This window comes from Episyrphus balteatus, chromosome 3, assembly GCF_945859705.1.
Source record: "Episyrphus balteatus chromosome 3, idEpiBalt1.1, whole genome shotgun sequence".
Classification (NCBI taxonomy): domain Eukaryota; kingdom Metazoa; phylum Arthropoda; class Insecta; order Diptera; family Syrphidae; genus Episyrphus; species Episyrphus balteatus.
The window spans coordinates 87,857,381-87,877,758 of NC_079136.1; the positions used below are offsets into that span (position 1 = coordinate 87,857,381).

Consider the following 20,378-nt stretch of genomic DNA (forward strand, 5'->3'; position numbering starts at 1 on the left):
GATGAATATAAGAAAGCTTTCTCAATTTAACATTTTTATAATTAAAATGAAACAGATAGTAGGTAATTTCTTGAGTCATTAACATCAGGTTACGCGGGGTTTTTCTTCAAAAACTTGATTAAAATTATGAAAGTTAGGGTGCTAGTGGCAAATGAGATTCGAATAACGATAAAATTACATTGTTACAAACTGCTCTTATTCAGACTCCATTAAATTTTGAGTTGAAATTTTAAAACTTGTATGATATTCGACAATTTTTTTTATTTTTAACGGGTACTTTAAATGTAATGGAGAGTGATTAAATATGACCTAAGGTAGCTAGTTACTGCTTAGTTACTTAAATAGAAATGAAAAAGAGAATAAACTTTTAGCAAACTTTTATCAAATTAAAACACAAATTTTAAAATTAAAAATATAAAAACAAATTATATATAGTCTGTTTTAAACATGAAATACATTCTGAGACACCAAAGGAAAGGTCTCTTTAAGCTCTATTCAGAACTGAAAACTACAAGTTTTTTCGGGGTCTGGTTCCAGAGATATTTCTAACCAAACACTTTTTTCTTTCTTTTATTTACATTTGGAGGTAGATAACACGGTGTAACACTCAAAATATACGCGGGCGGAGACCTATCAGGTTTTGTAGAGCTAGTCGCACTGAATACGAAACGGTATTTGAAAATCCCCTAACACTACCAAAATCTGGAGTTACGGGCAAAAAAACGGTTTTTTGGACCTTCGCCCATTGAAAAAATTATAGCTTCGACAACTTTTTACCCAATTTCGATTTTTTCTGATAGAAGATAAATATAACTTTTTAACAAGGTATAAAACATGTAACTCGGTTAAACCACTTAGAATTTATAAGCTGTCAAAGTTCAAAAATTCAATTTTTTTTTGTCATTTGCCCAACTTCGGCATCAATCTAAAGTACATATATGTTTTCAAAACAACATGCTATTTAAAAAATATATTCTAAAACTATATCTATTTCCTAATTAATCGAGGTATTTTTTATGAAAATCACTTCAAAATTGGCTTAGAATAAAAAATTTCTCGATTTCAACCCAGATACAGAAATTCGAACTTTTAGGTATAGAACAAAAATGTTGTTTCGGCACGTAGTAGGATAACTTGGGCGCCAGGATTTGATAACGGGTTTTTGTAGAGGAACTCAATACAAACATTTTTTTCTTTGGGAGGGGGGTCTATCTCTCCCCGTTTAGGTGGGAGGGGCATTTTTCTAAAAAAAATTATCAAAATAAAAAAAATTATCAAAAAACAACGGCAACACTTACAGTAATAAATGATACCATTTTCGAAAAATTGTACATTTGATTCAAATTTTTAAATCAATATAATATATCCAATAGTTTTTGAAATAATCGATTTCAAAGTTAAAAATAGGAGAAAAAAAAATTTTTTAAACTCATTTTATACTATTTTTGTCCAGACGTGAATTTTAGTATGGCATACGGACTTTTTTTTTGAAAAATGTTTCTATTTTTTTCTTAAGACGGCGGCTCTAAAAAAATTTTACAAAAGGATAAAAGTAAAGTAAAAAGTATCTATTTGATATCATTTGTTTTAAATTTTTTGTTTTTTTTTTGGAATTTGCAAATCAGGAACTGTAAGATTTTTAATGTCCATATTTTTCTTAAGATTAAAGTTCAAAAAGATCCTTAAAAGACAAGCGTTACTTATTTTTTTTATTATTTTTAACTCTCACATAAGAAAAATTATGTTTTTATCTTAATTTTTGCAATGGGCTTGGAGCAGTTTCGAATGAAAATATTAAAAAAGAAATAGAACAACGGTTTAGTTGCTGCTTTCCACTACGAACTGTGTTAGAAGCTGCTGGGTGTGATGTGTGATCACAGTCACATAATGTTTGGCAAGTGTCGGGTTTCAAATCGAATAACAAGTAGCAGTTAAACTTGTTTCACAGAAGCAGACGCAACGACTGGAACTAGTGTACTATGTGAGTAATTGCATTTCCACGACATACTATAGAGTATATTTTTTTGCATTCAACTGCCACCATTACCTTATTCATTTGATTTTCTTTGGATAGATAGAATTAATTCAAGATGTTTTTGTTTTGTGTGAAAGTTCAAAAGTGTCGAACTTATTTTTATATTTTTTGACTATTTCGAGCTTAATAACAGAAGAACGGCATGCGAAGCGCTGCTGGCTAAGAAAATTAGTTCTAAAAACCAAGAATTCGTATTGATAGTATTCGATGAATAGAAAAATTCGCTAAAATAGTTGTTTATATTATTTTTTTTTTTTAATCAAGTTTGTTCAATCCGCATAGTAAATATCAAAAACATATCGAAATTAAATTAATAAATATGTATTAGATTTTGTTGTACACGTGCAATATTAAAAAAAATAATATTCGCTATATTTTGTCTTTGTTGTTTAAAGTGCGTGTAAAAATTACAATTACCAACGATTTTGTCTAATCAAGAAAAAAAAAATTACAAAAATGATTACGCGGTTCAATGTTGTAACATCAGTCATATTACTGACGACTTATCTATGCAAATGTGCAACAGCCCAAAACAACCAACTTCCTAATATACCATGTCCGGATGTTTTTCAATATGTTCGTTCGGGAAATGAAGTCATTGGATTAATAACGGTTAATAATGTACAATATGGGGAAACTACAATAGCGGTTGAAATGTCACAACCTGGAACTTATAATACGGTAAGGGATTTTAAATCAATAACATTGTTTTTTACGTTTCTTATAATAAGACATGGCAGTAATTACAACTTGAAATTAAATTGAGTTTTTTAAGCTTCTAAGCTTATTTAATAACTATTTCAATATTCCAATAATTTATAAATCATTATGGTAGTCAATTTTGTAAAACCACCAAAGGTATTTTTATCTTAAAGGATGAGGCTTGTTTGTGAGATATTAAAATTAAACAGGTTCTAATTAAAACAATTCAGAAGCTTTTTTAACTTGATTAGTTGAAATTAGTTATTTTACAATGCACTCTGTTCTGTAATTTACACTGCGCAGCATTTGAATGAATTTTCAAGGCATTTGAATAAATTTTCTTTGGTATCGATTAACATAGTTTGAAGCTTTAAGAAGTGAGATTTTCTTATCAAATTTGAATATATTTTTATACGCAGGTACTTTGACACAGGGTTGCTTTAAAACCTTCCGGTTGAGATAAAGGTCTTCAGGTTAAGGAAGAGCATCAGTTTTTATGTTCAAAGTATAAAATAGTGTGAATTAAGCCTACCCACTAACCTCACAGAACACCTGTATAGGTGCGCACTGCGCAGTCATAAATACAAATCTTTAATCATTTAATAAAAAATATTTTATAAATAAATAATAAATAAAAAAACCACCAAATCCGCCTAGCACGATTATGAATTCGATTGTATTCTATAGCCAAAAAATCCCTTTTTTTGTAATATATTTTAAATAACCAGAAATAACGAGACTGAAGAAATATTTAAAAAAATTTGGTTCTTTCTACTGAAAAATTTTCGAGAAAAATTCTGTTTATTTATTAACAATGACGATAGAAAGATGAATTTTGTTCAATTATAGAGTTCAAGTGTTTTTTTTTATTTCGAATAAAGTGTGTAAGCATCAAGGCCAAAATTATAATTCACATTATTTGTACGATTTAAACGTACACTGTGGTGTATACGTAATTTTTTAATAATAATTTTATGTAACTGTTTAATGTTCAATACTGGGTCAAACGAAATTGCTCTTTGAGTTCAATTTGCTACTATAATTACTTGATAAATTTAGGAACACACACAAAAAAATTGGTAATAATAACTATTCATTTATCAAGAAAAAAAAATTTGGAAAATTTTATGTTTTTAAAATTAAATTTAATTTTCTTAGGCCAATTTTTCAATAGTCAGATAAGAAATTTAATTTTCTAAAAAAAGACACATACAATATTAAAATCGTCAAGGATTCAAAAGATTTTGAATTTGTTGTCAAAAATTTTCTACGATTTTTTAAAAATGTTTTGATTGGACTGAAATTTCTGAAATGACCTAGAAAAGTTATATAAGTTTTCAAAAACTCATCTAAAACAATCTCAAAAACCAGCTAGAACCAAGTTTGAAGTGATCCTTATACAGACAAAGGCAGACTAACAAACTGATAAAATCTATGTCAACTTTGACTTTAAAAACAATCATTTACACAAATCTACACTTTTTTTTTTTTCTTTTCAGAACAATGCTGGAAAACTTTCATTAAATTTCAACAAAAACAAAGTATTCGAATACATAAGTGCAGGAAGACCATTTACTTATAGAGTAGATTTTCCACAACCAAATGTTACTCCTCGTGTAACTTCCATTACAGTTAATGGTGTCAATTTATGTTCCGGTCCAGGGTGTAAGAAACTTTACACTGTATAAATTTAGTTAAATTAATAAATATACCAACTCTGATTTTTAGATAACTCCCCAAGTACAACAATGACACTGGAACACACTTTGAATGCTTTTTCATCAAATTCATATTCACCTGTACAATTTATACCAAACACTGAAAACCAACGCCCTATTTCTAGACCGAATATGGATCAAGGTTAAACAAAATCAATTAAAAATGTCACATAAATACTAACATAACACTTTTTGTAGATCCTAATATAAATTCCAATAATATGCCAGAATACTTAAAATTCAGTCCTTCTTTGGCTCAACAAATGTCAATTTACCCATCATATAGAGAATGGTTCAGCCAGCAGTCGTCTAACCCATCGTCAAATATCCCACCCTCCTCTTACAACCAGCCTTCATTTTACCCATCATATGAACCATCATACACCTCACCGTCATCACCGAATCAGCCCATTTTTACCCCATCACCACCTAACCAACCTTCATATAACCCATCATCCAAAAATCCCTTTTTGAACCCATCTCCACGAAATCAACCTTCTTACAACTCACCACCATCACCACCCAACAGTTATTCATTGCATTACAACACACCATCTTACAGACAACATGGAATTGACCAACAGTCATTGAATCAACCATCATTCCTCCAATACACTTTCCCATCCTTTGACCAATCTGAACTCGACAAGCCGAAACCATCACCTGGACAAATTCAAAATAGTTACGATCAACTTAATTCCGTATTCAAACCGGATTCACAAAATCCCTTCTTATTTAAGTCTCGACTTCCAGGATCAAATGATCACACACAACAACCTACAACTTCGACAGAAATAAATAAACCTACTCCTCCTCCATTAGATATCGATCCGAGATTAATTGAACCTACATCGACATTACCACCTGTCAAGCCAATAGACACTGCAACATTTGAATACATCAACTCAATTTGTGGACGAGAAAACTTAAATATCGACATGAAGAAACTTAATGTCAAAGGACAAGTTATATCTAAAGCAAGATTCCCATGGATAGTTGCGGTATTCAAACGCAAAGATGACGATCTTAAATTCCAATGTGGAGGAAGTCTTATTTCAACGAGAACGGTTGTAAGTGCAGCACATTGCTTTTATGCAGGACTCGAAGCCATGAGACCGGAGGACATCCTGGTATCTATGGGTCGGCACAATTTAACTGATTCGTTGGATGCTTTTAATATTGATGTCGAAAGAGTTATCCAACATCCAGACTATAGACCGACACTACAAAATTTTGACGCTGATTTGGCAATTGTACGACTTAAAGAAAGAGTAACGTGAGTTGTACATAAGTTCAGCGTTTTTTTTTTCCAATTAGTAGTTGTACAAATTTTATTTTTAGCTTTACAACTTCGGTAAGACCTATTTGCATGTGGCAAGGTGTTATTGATGCTCGTGAACTTGAAGGTGTTTCTGGAACCATTGTTGGCTGGGGTTCAGATGGAGTTAGAAATCAAACGATTGTTCCAACATTGGTGACTGCAACAATTGTTTCGGAAATAACATGCATAAGATCGGATGAACAATTCATTTCGGTAACTTCAAATCGGACATTATGTGCAGGCAATTTAGATGGAAGTGGTCCGTGTTTGGGAGATTCCGGCAATGGATTGATGATTAGAAATAGAAATAAATGGATGCTGAGGGGAACAGTATCGGCTACGATAGGTACCCCAACACGACCTTGTATTTTGGATCAATATGCAATATATTCAGATATTGCAATGTTTATTGAATGGATTCAATCAAATATGTTATTGTAAAGTGGTTTTTTTTTCTAAGTTTTGATTTTATAAAAAAATTGATTTAGACCAAAAAAGATAATTCGCCGCTATCCATTGTTCTCTGTTTCGCAAAGAAAACAGGGAAAATATTTGGGATAGCAATGCATGATCAATTGAAAAACTAAATTAAGCTTTATTTTATTATTAGATAAAGGTGTTTATTTTATGTCAAAATAAATAGTTTTAAGAATATAGTAAAATGTATTTGTATTCATTATAACATGATATTAAAAAAAATAAAAATTTAATATTAACTAAGAAATATTTAAATTTTAAAGTTTAAGTGACCTCAACTCCAAATTTATAAAGCGTTTCGCCCAGGTACGACAGATCTAACTGATGAGCCCACTGTCGTACCTGGGCGAAACGCTTTATAAATTTGGAGTTGAGGTCACTTAAACTTTAAAATTGAATTATATTCAATCGCTCCACTTAAAATAGAAATAATTTAAATAATTTTTATTATTTTTGTTATTTTTTTCTTCGTTATTAAGAAATATTTAGTTAAAAAAAAGTCTCAAATAATTTGATTAGAGATCAGTGTTTTTCAAACGTTTTAGGTTCGCGACTCCCTTGAGAGGAAACAAAACACCAACATTAACACTGTTTAAAGTGTTTTTGGAGCAATAGATAGAGCCTGGATTTGTGAAAAAAAAATCTAAAAAGAAGTACAAATGCTTAATTTAAATTCTGTAAATGAGTTTGGTTGTAATAAGAAAAGTATTCTGTTTTTGATTGTTATATAAAATCTACTGCGAATTTTTTTAATTTACTGCATTTTTTTATGGACCTACTGCTCAAATTTTGTTTGGAAGTGGCAACGCTGGTGCCTGGTAGTTGTTTTCATTTTTTTGATTTCATAACTGGTCATAGGAATTATTGTCATTTAAAATTGCAGGAGGCCTTGCAAAAATGTTAATTTTCTGAATTTTTAAATGCAAATCCCAATTGAGGAGGGTTTTTTTTTTTTAAACTCAGTAAATACCAAGAATGCAAAAATGATATATTGTTTTTATTTAAAAAAAATTAAGATCAATGGTTTTTTTTCCCTCAAAAAATATTCCTGAGAATCTCATTTTACCTGCGTCCCTGGATATGGTTGACCATTCTCAGGTTTTTTCATAGTTTCTATAGCCAAAACTGAACGAAATTGAAATTAGATTATACTGCCAGCTTTCCAATACAAAAAGAATTAATAAAATTGGTTCACTCAGTCCAAAATTCTGAAGTAACAAACATAAAAAAATAAAATACAGACGAACTGAATACCTCCTTTTTGAAAGTCGGTTAAAAAAAGTTAAAGAAAAGTCAAATTTTCACATTGCAACTAGATGTGTCTACAGATGTTTTTTTTAAAGCCCTTCCTGTGCCCATGTTTGAATGATTTTAAAATCCATTTTACCTCATCAAAATAAAGAATATTTCATTGAACATCATAATTTCTTAATTCATATAAATTCTGAATTTGAAAGAAATGTTGTTTTATTTATGGAAGAAAATGAATACGTTTATAGCCAGTGATAAGTTACAGAACAGAGCCCTGCTTACAATTTGCTGGTCCATGTTTGTACCAAATGTTATTAAAAAGCTATATTTATTAGGTCTTATATTCTCTCTCTCATGGAACAGTAGAAGGGAACTAACTTTCTGTCGAGTCCAAACGAGCTGCAATGGAGACCTAACTATGTTTTTCGATTTTAAAATAAAACTGTTGGAATTTGCAAAATCACATCTCTGCAACCAAATTTGAGTAGCTTTAGCAATTAAAAATTTTTTGACATGTGAAATAATTTGAGCTAAAAAGTGCTTCAAATGCGTTCCTACCATTTTTGATGCATTTTTACCATTTCTGACGGAAAGCCATTGCATTTTTGCTCTAATTCAACGAACGCTTTTGAAAAAAGTACATCAAATGCATTTTTACCATTTCTGATGCAGCACCATTGCATTTTTGTTCCTAACTCAACGAAAGTCTCGCTAAGTGGGAAAAGTGCATCGATACCTAACAAACAAATAATTAAAAAAAAAAAAAACGAAAAATAGAAATTGAAAAAAAGAATGGAAAATCTGATGGATAGAGCTTTTTTGAGAAATGTACATAAGTTTAATTTATTTTTAATGTTGGTTAATTGGTTTTTAATTATATTAATTTTTTTATCCAGTTTCGCAGCAGGCAATGATCCAATCCAAGGACTAATATTGGTAAGCTGAATATTAAATTAAATATATTGTTAAAAATTTATGAAATTTAATATATTTAGGGACAAATTACCATGCCGCAACCATTGCAGCCCATCGAACAAATCGGTGATGGGCCACATGTCCTGGTAAGCCCCTAGATATTTGTCAAATCTTGACATTTTTTTTTCTTTTATTTTTTTTCAGCCAAATATAGGGGTCATATATCTCCCGCGGGAAAATATTATTCTGACCAGAAGAGGGGTGGTCAGGATACGAAGGAGAGTCCATTTCTTGTTAAATATATTGAAATATATTTTATTTAATTATTTGACAATTGGTTGCTATGCTTTTTTTTAGAAATATAACACTGGTCAACAAGGTTTTTGCCACAAGAACCAAAATATACTTTTCTAGTAGTTTTTAGGGTGCTGAATCCGAATCTGAAGTCAGAAAATTTTGATTGGTTACAAATTTGTTTATAATGAATTACCCCACATAAAAACAGAACCTCGAAAACAGCCAAAATTACGTTTTTTGACATTTTCTAACGGTAATATTTCAAAAACGAAGGCCAATCAAATTTTTCTGACTTCAGATTCGGATTCAGCACCCTAAAAACTACTAGAAAAGTATATTTTGGTTCTTGTGGCAAAAAAAAGTTAAATTTTGTTGACCAGTGTAATTTGTTTGTACAGTGATGACTGTTTATTAGAAGATTGAAAAATCGGCTCTTAAGAACATTTATTTGACGAAAAAATAAAGAACTTCATATTATAGGTATGTGTAAAATAAAAGGTAGTCTTTGATTAAGAAACGGTCTGTGTGAAAAAAAAAATAATTCATTCGAAGTAAAAAAGCACGTATACACCACAGTGACCATAATTTATTATACAAAAAATTAAACTTATTGGTGCGGCTTTCATATTTGCAGATATTTTATAGAAAATTGAAGAGCAGGATGTTTTCTATGTTAAGCAAAAAAGATGAAGATAAAACCATCTCGTCAATATTTACGTATGTTTATAACTTAAGAAAAAAAAAATATGATGAGATCCAAAGTAATTGCATACTATTCATTCGTTATTAAATATGAATAAGTGGTTATGATTCATGAGCTTTTTTACCTAGAAGAAAATGGGAATTCTTATGCTACTGGAAATTTATAACTGAATATCTTTGATGAATATAAGAAAGCTTTCTCAATTTAACATTTTTAAACTTAAAATGAAACAGATAGTAGGTAATTTCTTGAGTCATTAACATCAGGTTAAGCGGGGTTTTTCTTCAAAAACTTGATTAAAATTATGAAAGTTAGGGAGCTAGTGGCAAATGAAATCCGAATAACGATAAAATCACATTGTTTCAATGGTTCCGGAGATATTTTCAACAAAACATTTTTTGTCTTTCTTTCTTTTCCGTATATACTCCGAAGCCGATATCTATGGATCAAAGTCTCGAAAAAAGTTTTGGTTTATACATATGAGCTCACAGTGAACTGGCCTATGCATTCCGGTAAAAAAATTACAAATTTATTTTTTTGAGATATTTGAGAAAAAATCAAGCCAAAAAAAAATTCAATTTAAAAAATTTCCTCCAAATCCAAAGAGGGAGACATCAAAAGAAAGGTCTCTTTAAGCTCTATTCAGAACTGAAAACAAAAAGTTTCTTGGAGGTCTGGGGTCGGATCACGGCACACGTTAACGTTTTGACTATTACCATCTCTATTTAATCAGTAGAAAAAGATAGGGATAGATAGTGGCCATACGTTAACGATTGTATGCCGTAATTCTACCCCTGGTTCCTGAGATATTTTCAACCAAACTTTTTTGTCTTCCTTTCTTTTCCTTATACTCCGAAGCCGATTTCTTTTGAACAAAATCTCGAAAAGAGTTTGGTTCACATATATGATCTCACAGTGAAGAGGCTTTATTAATTTATTTTTTTCACACATTTGAGAAAAAATCAAGGTTAATTTAGGACCGAAATTAACGGTACTTGCCATATGACCTAAATAGAAATAGCTTGATTTTCTCCAAAACGAATCTAACGATTTTGGTTAAAAAAATACATACATTTCTATGGCAATTAAGGGCCTAGTATTGAAATAGAAAAACTATTTTTTGGGATTAACGTTACCTGTCATAGAACTCTAATGACTTTCTATAACTTATTTCAAAGTTCTAAAAAAAATCTGTCCGCAACAGCGATCCGAAAAAAAGTATTCTAATTTTGCAATGTAATAGTGGTCAAAAGTTTTATTAGGGTCTATGGTTTCATAATATGTAAAAAAAATATAATAATATCGTTCGTCTTTTGCTCGCTCAAATCGGTTGAAGTTGTTAAGAAAAAAACGATTTTATATGAAAAAATTATTTTTTTTCCTTCGCATTTTTCGATTCTTTACTAAATGTTCAATTCCAAAAATAGTAAGCTTAAAAGTTTTTTCTTGGAATAATCTTTCACGTGAAAGCCTAAAACTATTTAAAAAATCTCTAAAAATCCAAATTTCTTAATTAATTAATTAATTAATTAATTAAAATGAAAATTGTAAACGCAGGATTTAGTTTTGATAAGCATTGCAACTTATAAAAGCTATTACATTTGAAAATTCCATACTTTAGCATTTTGACACACCCTAATCCGCATTGTATCGAAAATAAATACAAAATTGTACCGAATTATACTTTTTGAAGCTTTTATTGAAGAATAGTTTTAAAGAAAAATTTTTATGAAAAAATAAAGTTGTTAAAAAAAATTAAATCTGGCTAAAATTTGTTCCTATTTTTTGAAAATTTTTAAATTTTCTTAAAAGTCAAGTGTTACTTATTTTTGTTTTTGTTTTTGTTTTTAACAATTTTATAAACAAAATTTATGTTTTTTTCTTTATTTTTGTCCATTCAATTTAATTTAAATTCAGTGAGCTTGAAGCAGTATTGAATAAAAATATTTTAAAATTTTTTTGTTCGTTATAATGCCCGATTCACAATATTGCGAGACAACGAGACGAGAGCGAGGCGAGATTTTCCTTGACGATTTTAAAAATTTCCAAATAATGAAAATATATCAAACAATACACAATATTCCGATTCTCGTTGCGTTGAAATTCCGAAAATTTGGAAAAAGGACGCACGAGACGACGATTTTTCGAAAATGAAATTTTAATATAAAAATATTCTTGACAGTTTATATGGATAAAAGTTTTCTCAATTTAAAACATTCGAGTTAGCTCAGGTAAGAAGGTGATTGCCTCCGAACTTCTCCGCCCGGAGTTCGATTCTCAGTAAATACTGTTTATTTTTTGTTTTATTTTTGTTTATCTTTATAGAATAAAAAATCGCAGTATTGTGAATTTCCATACGATTTTAAAACGATTTTTATTTAAATCGAAAACGATCAGAAAAAACGTCTCGCTCTCGTCTCGTCGTCTCGCAATATTGTGAATTGGGCATAATGGGAAGAACTTTATCTATCATTGCATGAATTTTAAAATTATAAAAAAAAAAAACAACAATAAAATCTAGCCACCCTAGTGTGGAGCTCTCCTTAATAAAATCTTGGATGTACATACGTCTTCTTCGAATGTTTGGTGCCGGCTTTTGGGTCTTGGGATTTATTGAGTTGAAGAAACTATTTTTCGAATGTTAATTAGAGCATAAATCTTCTCAAACGTTTAATAATTCAATTTTAAGTTTTAACTTAAGCATCTTGAATTAGTTGAAAAATTCCTAAAGATGGCATTACATCATGCTGCCTTCCACCACGAATTCGATTAGAAGCTGCTTTGTGTGATCACAGTCACTTAGTGTCTGCTGTCTGGCAAGTGTCGAGTTTCAAATAGAATAACAAGTAGCAGTAAAACTTGTTTAACAGAAGCAGACGCAACGACTGGAACTAGTGTACTATGTGACTCATTCTTAGAGTAATTGCATTTCCACGACATATGTACGATAGAGTATATTTTTTTGCATTCAACTGCCACCATTACCTTATTCAGTTGATGTTCTTTCGATAGATAGAATTAATTCAAGATGTTTTTGTTTTTTCTGTGAAAGTTCAAAAGTGTCGAACTTATTTTTATATTTTTTTACTATTTCGAGCTTAATAACAATACGAACGGCATGCGAAGCGCTGCTGCTAAGAAAATTAGTTCTAAAAACCAAGATTTCGTATTGATAGTATTCGATTAATAGAAATTCGCTAAAATAGTTATTTAAATTAATTTTTTTTTTTTTTGTATTCAAGTTTGTTTAATCCGCATAGTAAATATCAAAAACATATCGAAATTAATTTAATAAATATGTATTAGATTTTGTTGTACACGTGCAATATTAAAAAAAAATAATATTCGCTTTATTTTGTCTTTGTTGATTAAAGTGCGTGTAAAAATTACAATTACCAACGATTTTGTCTAATCAATAAAAAAAAAAAATACAAAAATGATTACGCGGTTCAATGTTGTAACATCAGTCATATTACTGACGACTTATCTATGCAAATGTGCAACAGCCCAAAACAACCAACTTCCTAATATACCATGTCCGGATGTTTTTCAATATGTTCGTTCGGGAAATGAAGTCATTGGATTAATAACGGTTAATAATGTACAATATGGGGAAACTACAATACAAGTTGAAATGTCACAACCTGGAGCTTATAATACGGTAAAGGATTTTAAATCAATAACATTGTTTTTTACGTTTCTTATAATAAGACATGGCAGTAACTACAACTTGAAATTAAATTGAGTTTTTTAAGCTTCTTAGCTTATTTAATAACTATTTCAACATTCCAATAATTCATAAATCATTAGTAGTCAATTTTGTAAAACCACCAAATGTATTATTATCTTAAAGGATGAGTCTTGTTTTTGAGATATTAAAATTAAACAGGTTCTGATCAAAACCATGCAGAAGCTTTTTACAACTTAATTAGTTGAAATTATTTATTAATTTACACTGCGCAGCATTTGAATGGAAATAAATTTCAATTCATTTTCAAGGCATTCGAATAAATTTTATTTGGAATCGATTAGCATAGTCTGATTAAAGCTTAAGAAGTGTGATTTTCTTATCGAATTTGAATATAATTTATATGCACAAATGTTGTATGCAATATTATTGAAGGTACTTTGACACAGGGTTGCTTTAAGGTCTTCAGGTTAAGGAAACAGGATAGAGCATCAGTTTTTATGTTCAAAGTGTAAAATAGTGTGAATTAAGCCTACCCACTTACCTCACAAACTTCTGTATGGGTACGCAGTCTTAAATACAAATCTTTAATCATTTAATAATAAATATTATATAAATATAGAAGAGACACCGATAAAAAAGCCACTATGAATGCGGTATTGCGCTACAGTTGCTTTCCACTATTATGTATGCGATAGTATATAGCCAAAAAATCCTTTTTTTACCGACTTCCAAAAAGGAGGAGGTATTCATATAACTTTGGACTGAGTGAACTAATTTTGATAATTCTTTTTGTATTGGAAAGCTGGGGCTGGCCTGCAGTGTGGTTTCATTTCCATTTCGTTCCGTTCTGGCTATAGAAACTATGAGAAAAACCATTAAACCCAGTTTTGAACTATAGAAGTCGGTTTTGTTTTTTTGATAAAAATGATTATTTTGTTATATTTTTGAAATAAGCAAAATGTTCGAGAAAAATTCTGTTTATTTATTAACAATGACGATAGAAAGATGAACTTTGTTCAATTATTGAGTTGAAGTATTTTTTTAATTTCGATTAAAGTGTGTAAGCATCCAGACGAAAGTTGTAATTCACATTATTTGTACGATTGCAACGTACACTGTGGTGTATAAGTACTTTTTTTTTATTAATAATTTTAAGTAATTGTTCAATTTGAAACTGCTTCATACAAACATGCTATGATAGCTAAAGTTTTCTAAATTTGTTTAGCTTTTTATACTTAGTGGATATCAAAATGACATTATAATAATTTGATAAATTTATGTACATACAAAAAAAAAACATAATATTTGTTTTTTCAAGGGGAAACAGATTTTGAAAATTTAATTTTTTTTTTTAAAAAATTTAATTTTTTTAATCAAAAACTTTATTTTTTTATTATTTTTCTTTATTTACATAAAAATTATGCACATAAATGCTTTTGGATAGAACAATCGTAGCAATTGAACAAGTCGTGGGAAGCAATTATAAAAAAAAACGATTCTATAGAAGGCACCATTAATAAATAATAAAACGATAACACTAGTTTACAAATTTTTGGATACAACAAATGCCGTTATTTATTACTGTTGTCGCCAGCAGTAAGATAAGGAATTATCCCTTTGAAGGCGGAATTCCTTGTACTTGTAATAAATACTTGTATAAATACTTATAATATATTAGTATTTTCATTTTCTGGGTCATTTCAGAAGTTTTAGTCCAATGAATCAAAACTTTCTAAAATCAAAGCTTGGAATATTTACCTAAGCTTTTTAAAAATGAATAAAAGAAGTAACTACGCCATTTAATTTATTGTACAACAATTTATTTTGAGAGGCTTTTTTTGAAAAAAAAAAGAAAATAAGAAAAAAAAATAAATAAGAAATAGTAAAATTATAAAAAAAACCAGATCCGTTTTGTAAAAAATAGTTTTTTTTATATGTATAAAAATTTTCAAATAATTTTTCAAAAAAATTAGGTATTAAAAGGACAATATTAATCGACACATAAAAACAAAGTTTCAATAAAATTCATTGGATCGTTTTCAAAAAATTGTTTTTTCAAAAACAGCACTGAGGGAAAAAACGCAACGTAAAATGTAAAATGTTCAACGTTGATTTAATGTTGAAAAAATTAAAATGAAACTTCTTCAAAATAAAATTGAAACAACGTAAGAAATTTTTTTTATTTTTGTCGGACTTCAGCTTTTGTTGCATTTTATAACTCTTATTTTCAACAGTGAGATAGCACGTTGGTAAAGCATTCGCCTAGTAACCCAAGAGTTGTAGGTTCGATCCCCAGCGGCTGCCCATTTTTTCTATTTTTTTTAATAAATTGATGCTTTTTTAAAGTTGAAACAACTTTGATTTAAAGATGTTTTATAATGGTAAACCACTTTAAACTACTTTGATTTTAAAATTTTCGTCTTCAACGCAAAATCAATCCGAAAAATAGTTGAATCAACGTGGTTTTCGTTGATTTTAAGTTGTTTTTTCCCTCAGTGAAGCATCTACATAAAATCATTTTATGAAAGCATAATTTTCATTTCTCTTTTTTTTTCAGAACAATGCTGGAAAACTTTCATTGAATTTCAACAAAAACAAAGTATTCGAATACATAAGTGCAGGAAGACCATTTACTTATAGAGTAGATTTTCCACTGCCAAATGTTACTCCTCGCGTAACTTCCATTACAGTAAATGGTGTCAATTTATGTTCCGGTCCAGGATGTAAGAAACTTTACACTGTGTAAATTTAGTTAAATTAATAAATATACAAACTCTTATTTTTAGATAACTCCCCAAGTACAACCATGACACTGGAACACACTTTGAATGCTTTTTCATCAAATTCATACTCACCTGTACAATTTATACCAAACACTGAAAATCAGCGCCCTATTTCTAGACCGAATATGGATCAAGGTTAAACAAAATCAATTAAAAATGTCACATAAATACTAACATAACACTTTTTGCAGGTCCCAATATAAATTCCAATAATATGCCAGAATACTTAAAATTCAGTCCTTCTTTGGCTCAACAAATGTCAGTTTACCCATCATATAGAGAATGGTTCAGCAATCAGCAGTCTTCTAACCAACCGTCAAATATCCCATCCTCTTCTTACAACCAGCCTTCATATAACCCATCACCACGAAATCAACCTTCACAAAATTCACCAACATCATACAACCAGCCTTCATATTTCCCACCAATGAATGAGCCATCATACACCTCACCGTCATCACCAAACAAAACCATTTTTACCCCATCACCACCTAACCAACCTTCATACAACCCACCGCCATCATCCAATCATCCCTTTTTCAACCCATCTCCACGTAACCAACCTTCATACAACTCACAGCAGCAATCATCAAATCCGCCCTTTGTCAACCCATCTCCACAAAATCAACCTTCTTATAACTCACCACCATCACCACCCAACAGTTATTCATTGCATTACAACAGACCATCTTACAGACAACATGGAATTGACCAACAAACATTGAATCAACCATCATTCCTCCAATATACTTTCCCATCCTATGACCAACCTGAACTCGACAAGCCGAAACCATCACCTGGACAAATTCAATATAGTAACGTTCAACTTAATTCCGTATTCATACCGGATTCAAAAAATCCCTTCTTATTTAACTCTCGACTTCCAGAATCAAATGATCACACAAATCCTTCTTTAACAAGCAATCAACAATCTCCACCAAGACCAGATACAACAACACAACAACCTATATTTACAACTTCGACAGAAATAAATAAACCTACTCCACCTCCATTAGATATCGATCCGAGATTAATTGAACCTACATCGACATTACCACCTGTCAAGCCAATAGACACTGCAACATTTGAATACATAAACTCAATTTGTGGACGAGAAAACTTAAATATCGACATGAAGAAACTCAATGTCAAAGGACAAATTGTATCTAAAGCAAGATTCCCTTGGATAGTTGCGGTTTTCAAACGCAAAGATGACGATCTTAAATTCCAATGTGGAGGAAGTCTTATTTCAACGAGAACGGTTGTAAGTGCAGCACATTGCTTTTATGCAGGACTCGAACCAATTAGACCGGAGGACATCTTGGTGTCTATGGGTCGGCATAATTTAACTGATTGGTTGGATGCTTTTAATATTGATGTGGAAAGAATTATTGAACATCCAGACTATAGACCGACACTACAAAATTTTGACGCTGATTTGGCAATTGTACGACTTAAAGAAAGAGTAACGTGAGTTGTACATAAGTTCCGCGTTTTTTTCCAATTAGTAGTTGTACAAATTTTATTTTTAGCTTTACAACTTCGGTAAGACCTATTTGCATGTGGCAAGGTGTTATTGATGCTCGAGAGCTTGAAGGTGTTTCTGGAGCCATTGTTGGCTGGGGCTCAGATGGAATTAGGAATACGACAATTGTTCCAACATTGGTTAATGCAACAATTGTTTCGGAATTAACGTGTATAAGATCGAATGATCAATTCATATCGGCAACTTCAAATCGGACGTTATGTGCAGGCAATTTAGATGGAAGTGGTCCGTGTTTGGGAGATTCCGGCAATGGGTTGATGATTAGAAATAGAAATAAATGGATGTTGAGGGGAACAGTATCTGCTACGATAGGAAGTCCAACACGACCCTGTATTTTGGATCAATATGCAATATTTTCAGATATTGCAATGTTTATTGAATGGATTCAATCAAATATGTTATTGTAAAGTGTGTTTTTTTTTTAGTTTTGATTTTATAAAAATTTTTGATTTAGATAAATAAACCAAAAAAAGATAGTTCGCAGCTATCCATTGTTCTCTGTTTCTTAAGGAAAACAGGGAAAATATTTGAGATAGCATTGCATGATCAATTGAAAAACTAAATTAAGCTTTATTAGATATTAGATAAAGGTGTTTATTTTATGTGAAAATATAGGTACATAGTTTTAAGAATATAGTAAAATGTATTTGTATTCATTATAACATGATAATAAATGAAAATAAAAATTTAATATTAACTAAGAAATATTTAGTAAAAAAAAAACGTCTCTAATAATTTCCAATGGATTAGAGATTTTCAAACTTTTTCGGTTCGCGACCCTCTTGAGAGGAAAAATATTTTGGCGACTCCCTCACAGTATAATGTGCCAGTATTTTTAAATAACTGAATGCACTGTACCCCTTCAGAATTTGGTTTTATTACATAAGATTTTACTTATTAGCGAAAAATGTTTTTCCCGTTTTGCTTGAAATAAAAACAAATAGTAGGACAACAACTGCCAGGCAAGTTGTTTTAATTTTTTGATTTCATAACTGGTCATGGGAATTGTCATTTAAAATTGCAGTAGACCTTGCAAACAATAACATTTCTGATGCAACACCATTGCACTTTTGTTCTTAATTCAACGAAAGATTTACCGTTCAACTGTTTTGAACACTTTTGTAAACAAAATGCATTTTTACCAATTCTCATGCAACGCCATTGCAATTTGGTCATAAATCAACGAAAAATTTGCTTTTCAACGGTTTTGAGCATTTTTGAAAAAAAAAGTGCATCAAATGCATTTTTACCATTTCTGATGCAACGCCATTGCAATTTGGTCAGAATTCAACGAAAGATTTGCTGTTTAACGGTTTCAAGCATTTTTGAAAAAAAAGTGCATCAAATGCATTTTTTCCATTTCTTATGCAACGCCATTGCAATTTGGTCTTAATTCAACGAAAGATTTGCTGTTCAACGGTTTTGAGCAATTTTGAAAAAAGTGCATCAAATACATTTTTACCATGCAACGCCATTGCAATTTGGTCTTAATTCCACGAAAGATTTGCTCTTCAACGGTTTTGAGCAATTTTGAAAAAAAAAGCATCAAATGCTTTTTACCATTTCTGATGCATTTTTACCATTTCTGATGCAACGCAATTCAACGAAAAACTTGCTTTTCAACGGTTTTGAGCATTTTTGAAAAAAAAATGCATCGAATGCATTTTTACCATTTCTGATGCAACAACATTGCAATTTGGTCAGAATTCAACGAAAGATTTGCTGTTTAACGGTTTTGAGCATTTTTGAAAAAAAGTGCATCGAATGCATTTTTACCATTTCTGATGCAACGCCATTGCAATTTGGTCATAATTCAACGAAAGATTTGCTTGCTGTTCAATGGTTTTAGGCATTTTTGAAAAAAAAAAGTGCATCAAATGCATTTTTACCACTTCTGATGCAACGCCATTGCAATTTGGTCATAATTCAACGAAAGATTTGCTGTTCAACGGTTTTGAGATTTTTGAAAAGAAGTGCCAGAAATACATTTTTACCAACACCATTGCAATTTGGTCAGAATTCAACGAAAGATTTGCTTGCTGTTCAATGGTTTTAACGCCATTGCAATTTGTTCATAATTCAACGAAAGATTTGCTGTTCAACGGTTTTGAGATTTTTGAAAAGAAGTGCCAGAAATGCATTTTTACCAACACCATTGCAATTTGGTCATAATTCAACGAAAGATTTGCTGTTTAACGGTTTTGAGCATTATTAAAAATAACTGCATCGAATGCATTTTTACGATTTCTGATGCAACGCAATTCAACAAAAGATTTGCTATTCAACGGTTTTGAGCATTTTTGAAAAAAAGTGCATCAAATGCATTTTTACCATTTCTGATGCAACGCCATTGCAATTTGGTCATAATTCAACGAAAGATTTGCTTGCTGTTCAATGGTTTTAGGCATTTTTGAAAAAAAAAGTGCATCAAATGCATTTTTACCACTTCTGATGCAACGCCATTGCAATTTGGTCATAATTCAACGAAAGATTTGCTGTTCAACGGTTTTGAGATTTTTGAAAAGAAGTGCCAGAAATACATTTTTACCAACACCATTGCAATTTGGTCAGAATTCAACGAAAGATTTGCTTGCTGTTCAATGGTTTTAACGCCATTGCAATTTGTTCATAATTCAACGAAAGATTTGCTGTTCAACGGTTTTGAGATTTTTGAAAAGAAGTGCCAGAAATGCATTTTTACTAACACCATTGCAATTTGGTCAGAATTCAACGAAAGATTTGCTGTTTAACGGTTTTGAGCATTTTTAAAAATAACTGCATCGAATGCATTTTTACCATTTCTGATGCAACGCAATTCAACGAAAGATTTGCTTTTCAACGGTTTTTTTTTTGGGTTTTGAGCATTTTTGAAAAAAAGTGCATCAAATGCATTTTTACCACTTCTGATGCAACGCCATTGCAATTTGGTCATAATTCAA

General features: G+C 30.5%; 2 protein-coding genes across 2 annotated transcripts; both read left to right on the forward strand.

Moving 5' to 3' along the window:
• Nucleotides 1-2,126: 2,126 nt before the first annotated feature.
• LOC129917036 (serine protease gd-like) lies at nt 2,127-6,455 on the forward strand. Its single transcript, XM_055997348.1, has 5 exons — nt 2,127-2,716; nt 4,237-4,402; nt 4,466-4,597; nt 4,654-5,731; nt 5,797-6,455. Exons 1-5 carry the CDS (start codon nt 2,492-2,494, stop codon nt 6,215-6,217), a joined length of 2,022 nt encoding a protein of 673 aa, XP_055853323.1. The 5' UTR covers nt 2,127-2,491; the 3' UTR covers nt 6,218-6,455.
• Nucleotides 6,456-12,507: 6,052 nt separating this feature from the next.
• On the forward strand, nt 12,508-18,078 carry LOC129917035 (serine protease gd-like). The gene is made up of 6 exons (XM_055997347.1): nt 12,508-13,080; nt 15,668-15,833; nt 15,897-16,028; nt 16,085-16,708; nt 16,781-17,363; nt 17,426-18,078. The coding sequence occupies exons 1-6, from the start codon at nt 12,856-12,858 to the stop codon at nt 17,844-17,846; spliced, it is 2,151 nt and encodes a 716-aa protein (XP_055853322.1). The 5' UTR covers nt 12,508-12,855; the 3' UTR covers nt 17,847-18,078.
• Nucleotides 18,079-20,378: the final 2,300 nt, after the last annotated feature.

What these genes read in the sequence shown, in the direction of transcription:
- LOC129917036 (XM_055997348.1), top strand. Translation starts at nt 2,492, where the DNA reads ATGATTACGCGGTTCAATGTTGTAACATCAGTCATATTACTGACGACT. An exon ending in AACCTGGAACTTATAATACG is followed by an intron (nt 2,717 to 4,236) that starts GTAAGGGATTTT and finishes TTTTCTTTTCAG; the next exon opens with AACAATGCTGGAAAACTTTC. An exon ending in TTTATGTTCCGGTCCAGGGT is followed by an intron (nt 4,403 to 4,465) that starts GTAAGAAACTTT and finishes TCTGATTTTTAG; the next exon opens with ATAACTCCCCAAGTACAACA.
- LOC129917035 (XM_055997347.1), top strand. Translation starts at nt 12,856, where the DNA reads ATGATTACGCGGTTCAATGTTGTAACATCAGTCATATTACTGACGACT. An exon ending in TTTATGTTCCGGTCCAGGAT is followed by an intron (nt 15,834 to 15,896) that starts GTAAGAAACTTT and finishes TCTTATTTTTAG; the next exon opens with ATAACTCCCCAAGTACAACC. An exon ending in TAGACCGAATATGGATCAAG is followed by an intron (nt 16,029 to 16,084) that starts GTTAAACAAAAT and finishes CACTTTTTGCAG; the next exon opens with GTCCCAATATAAATTCCAAT.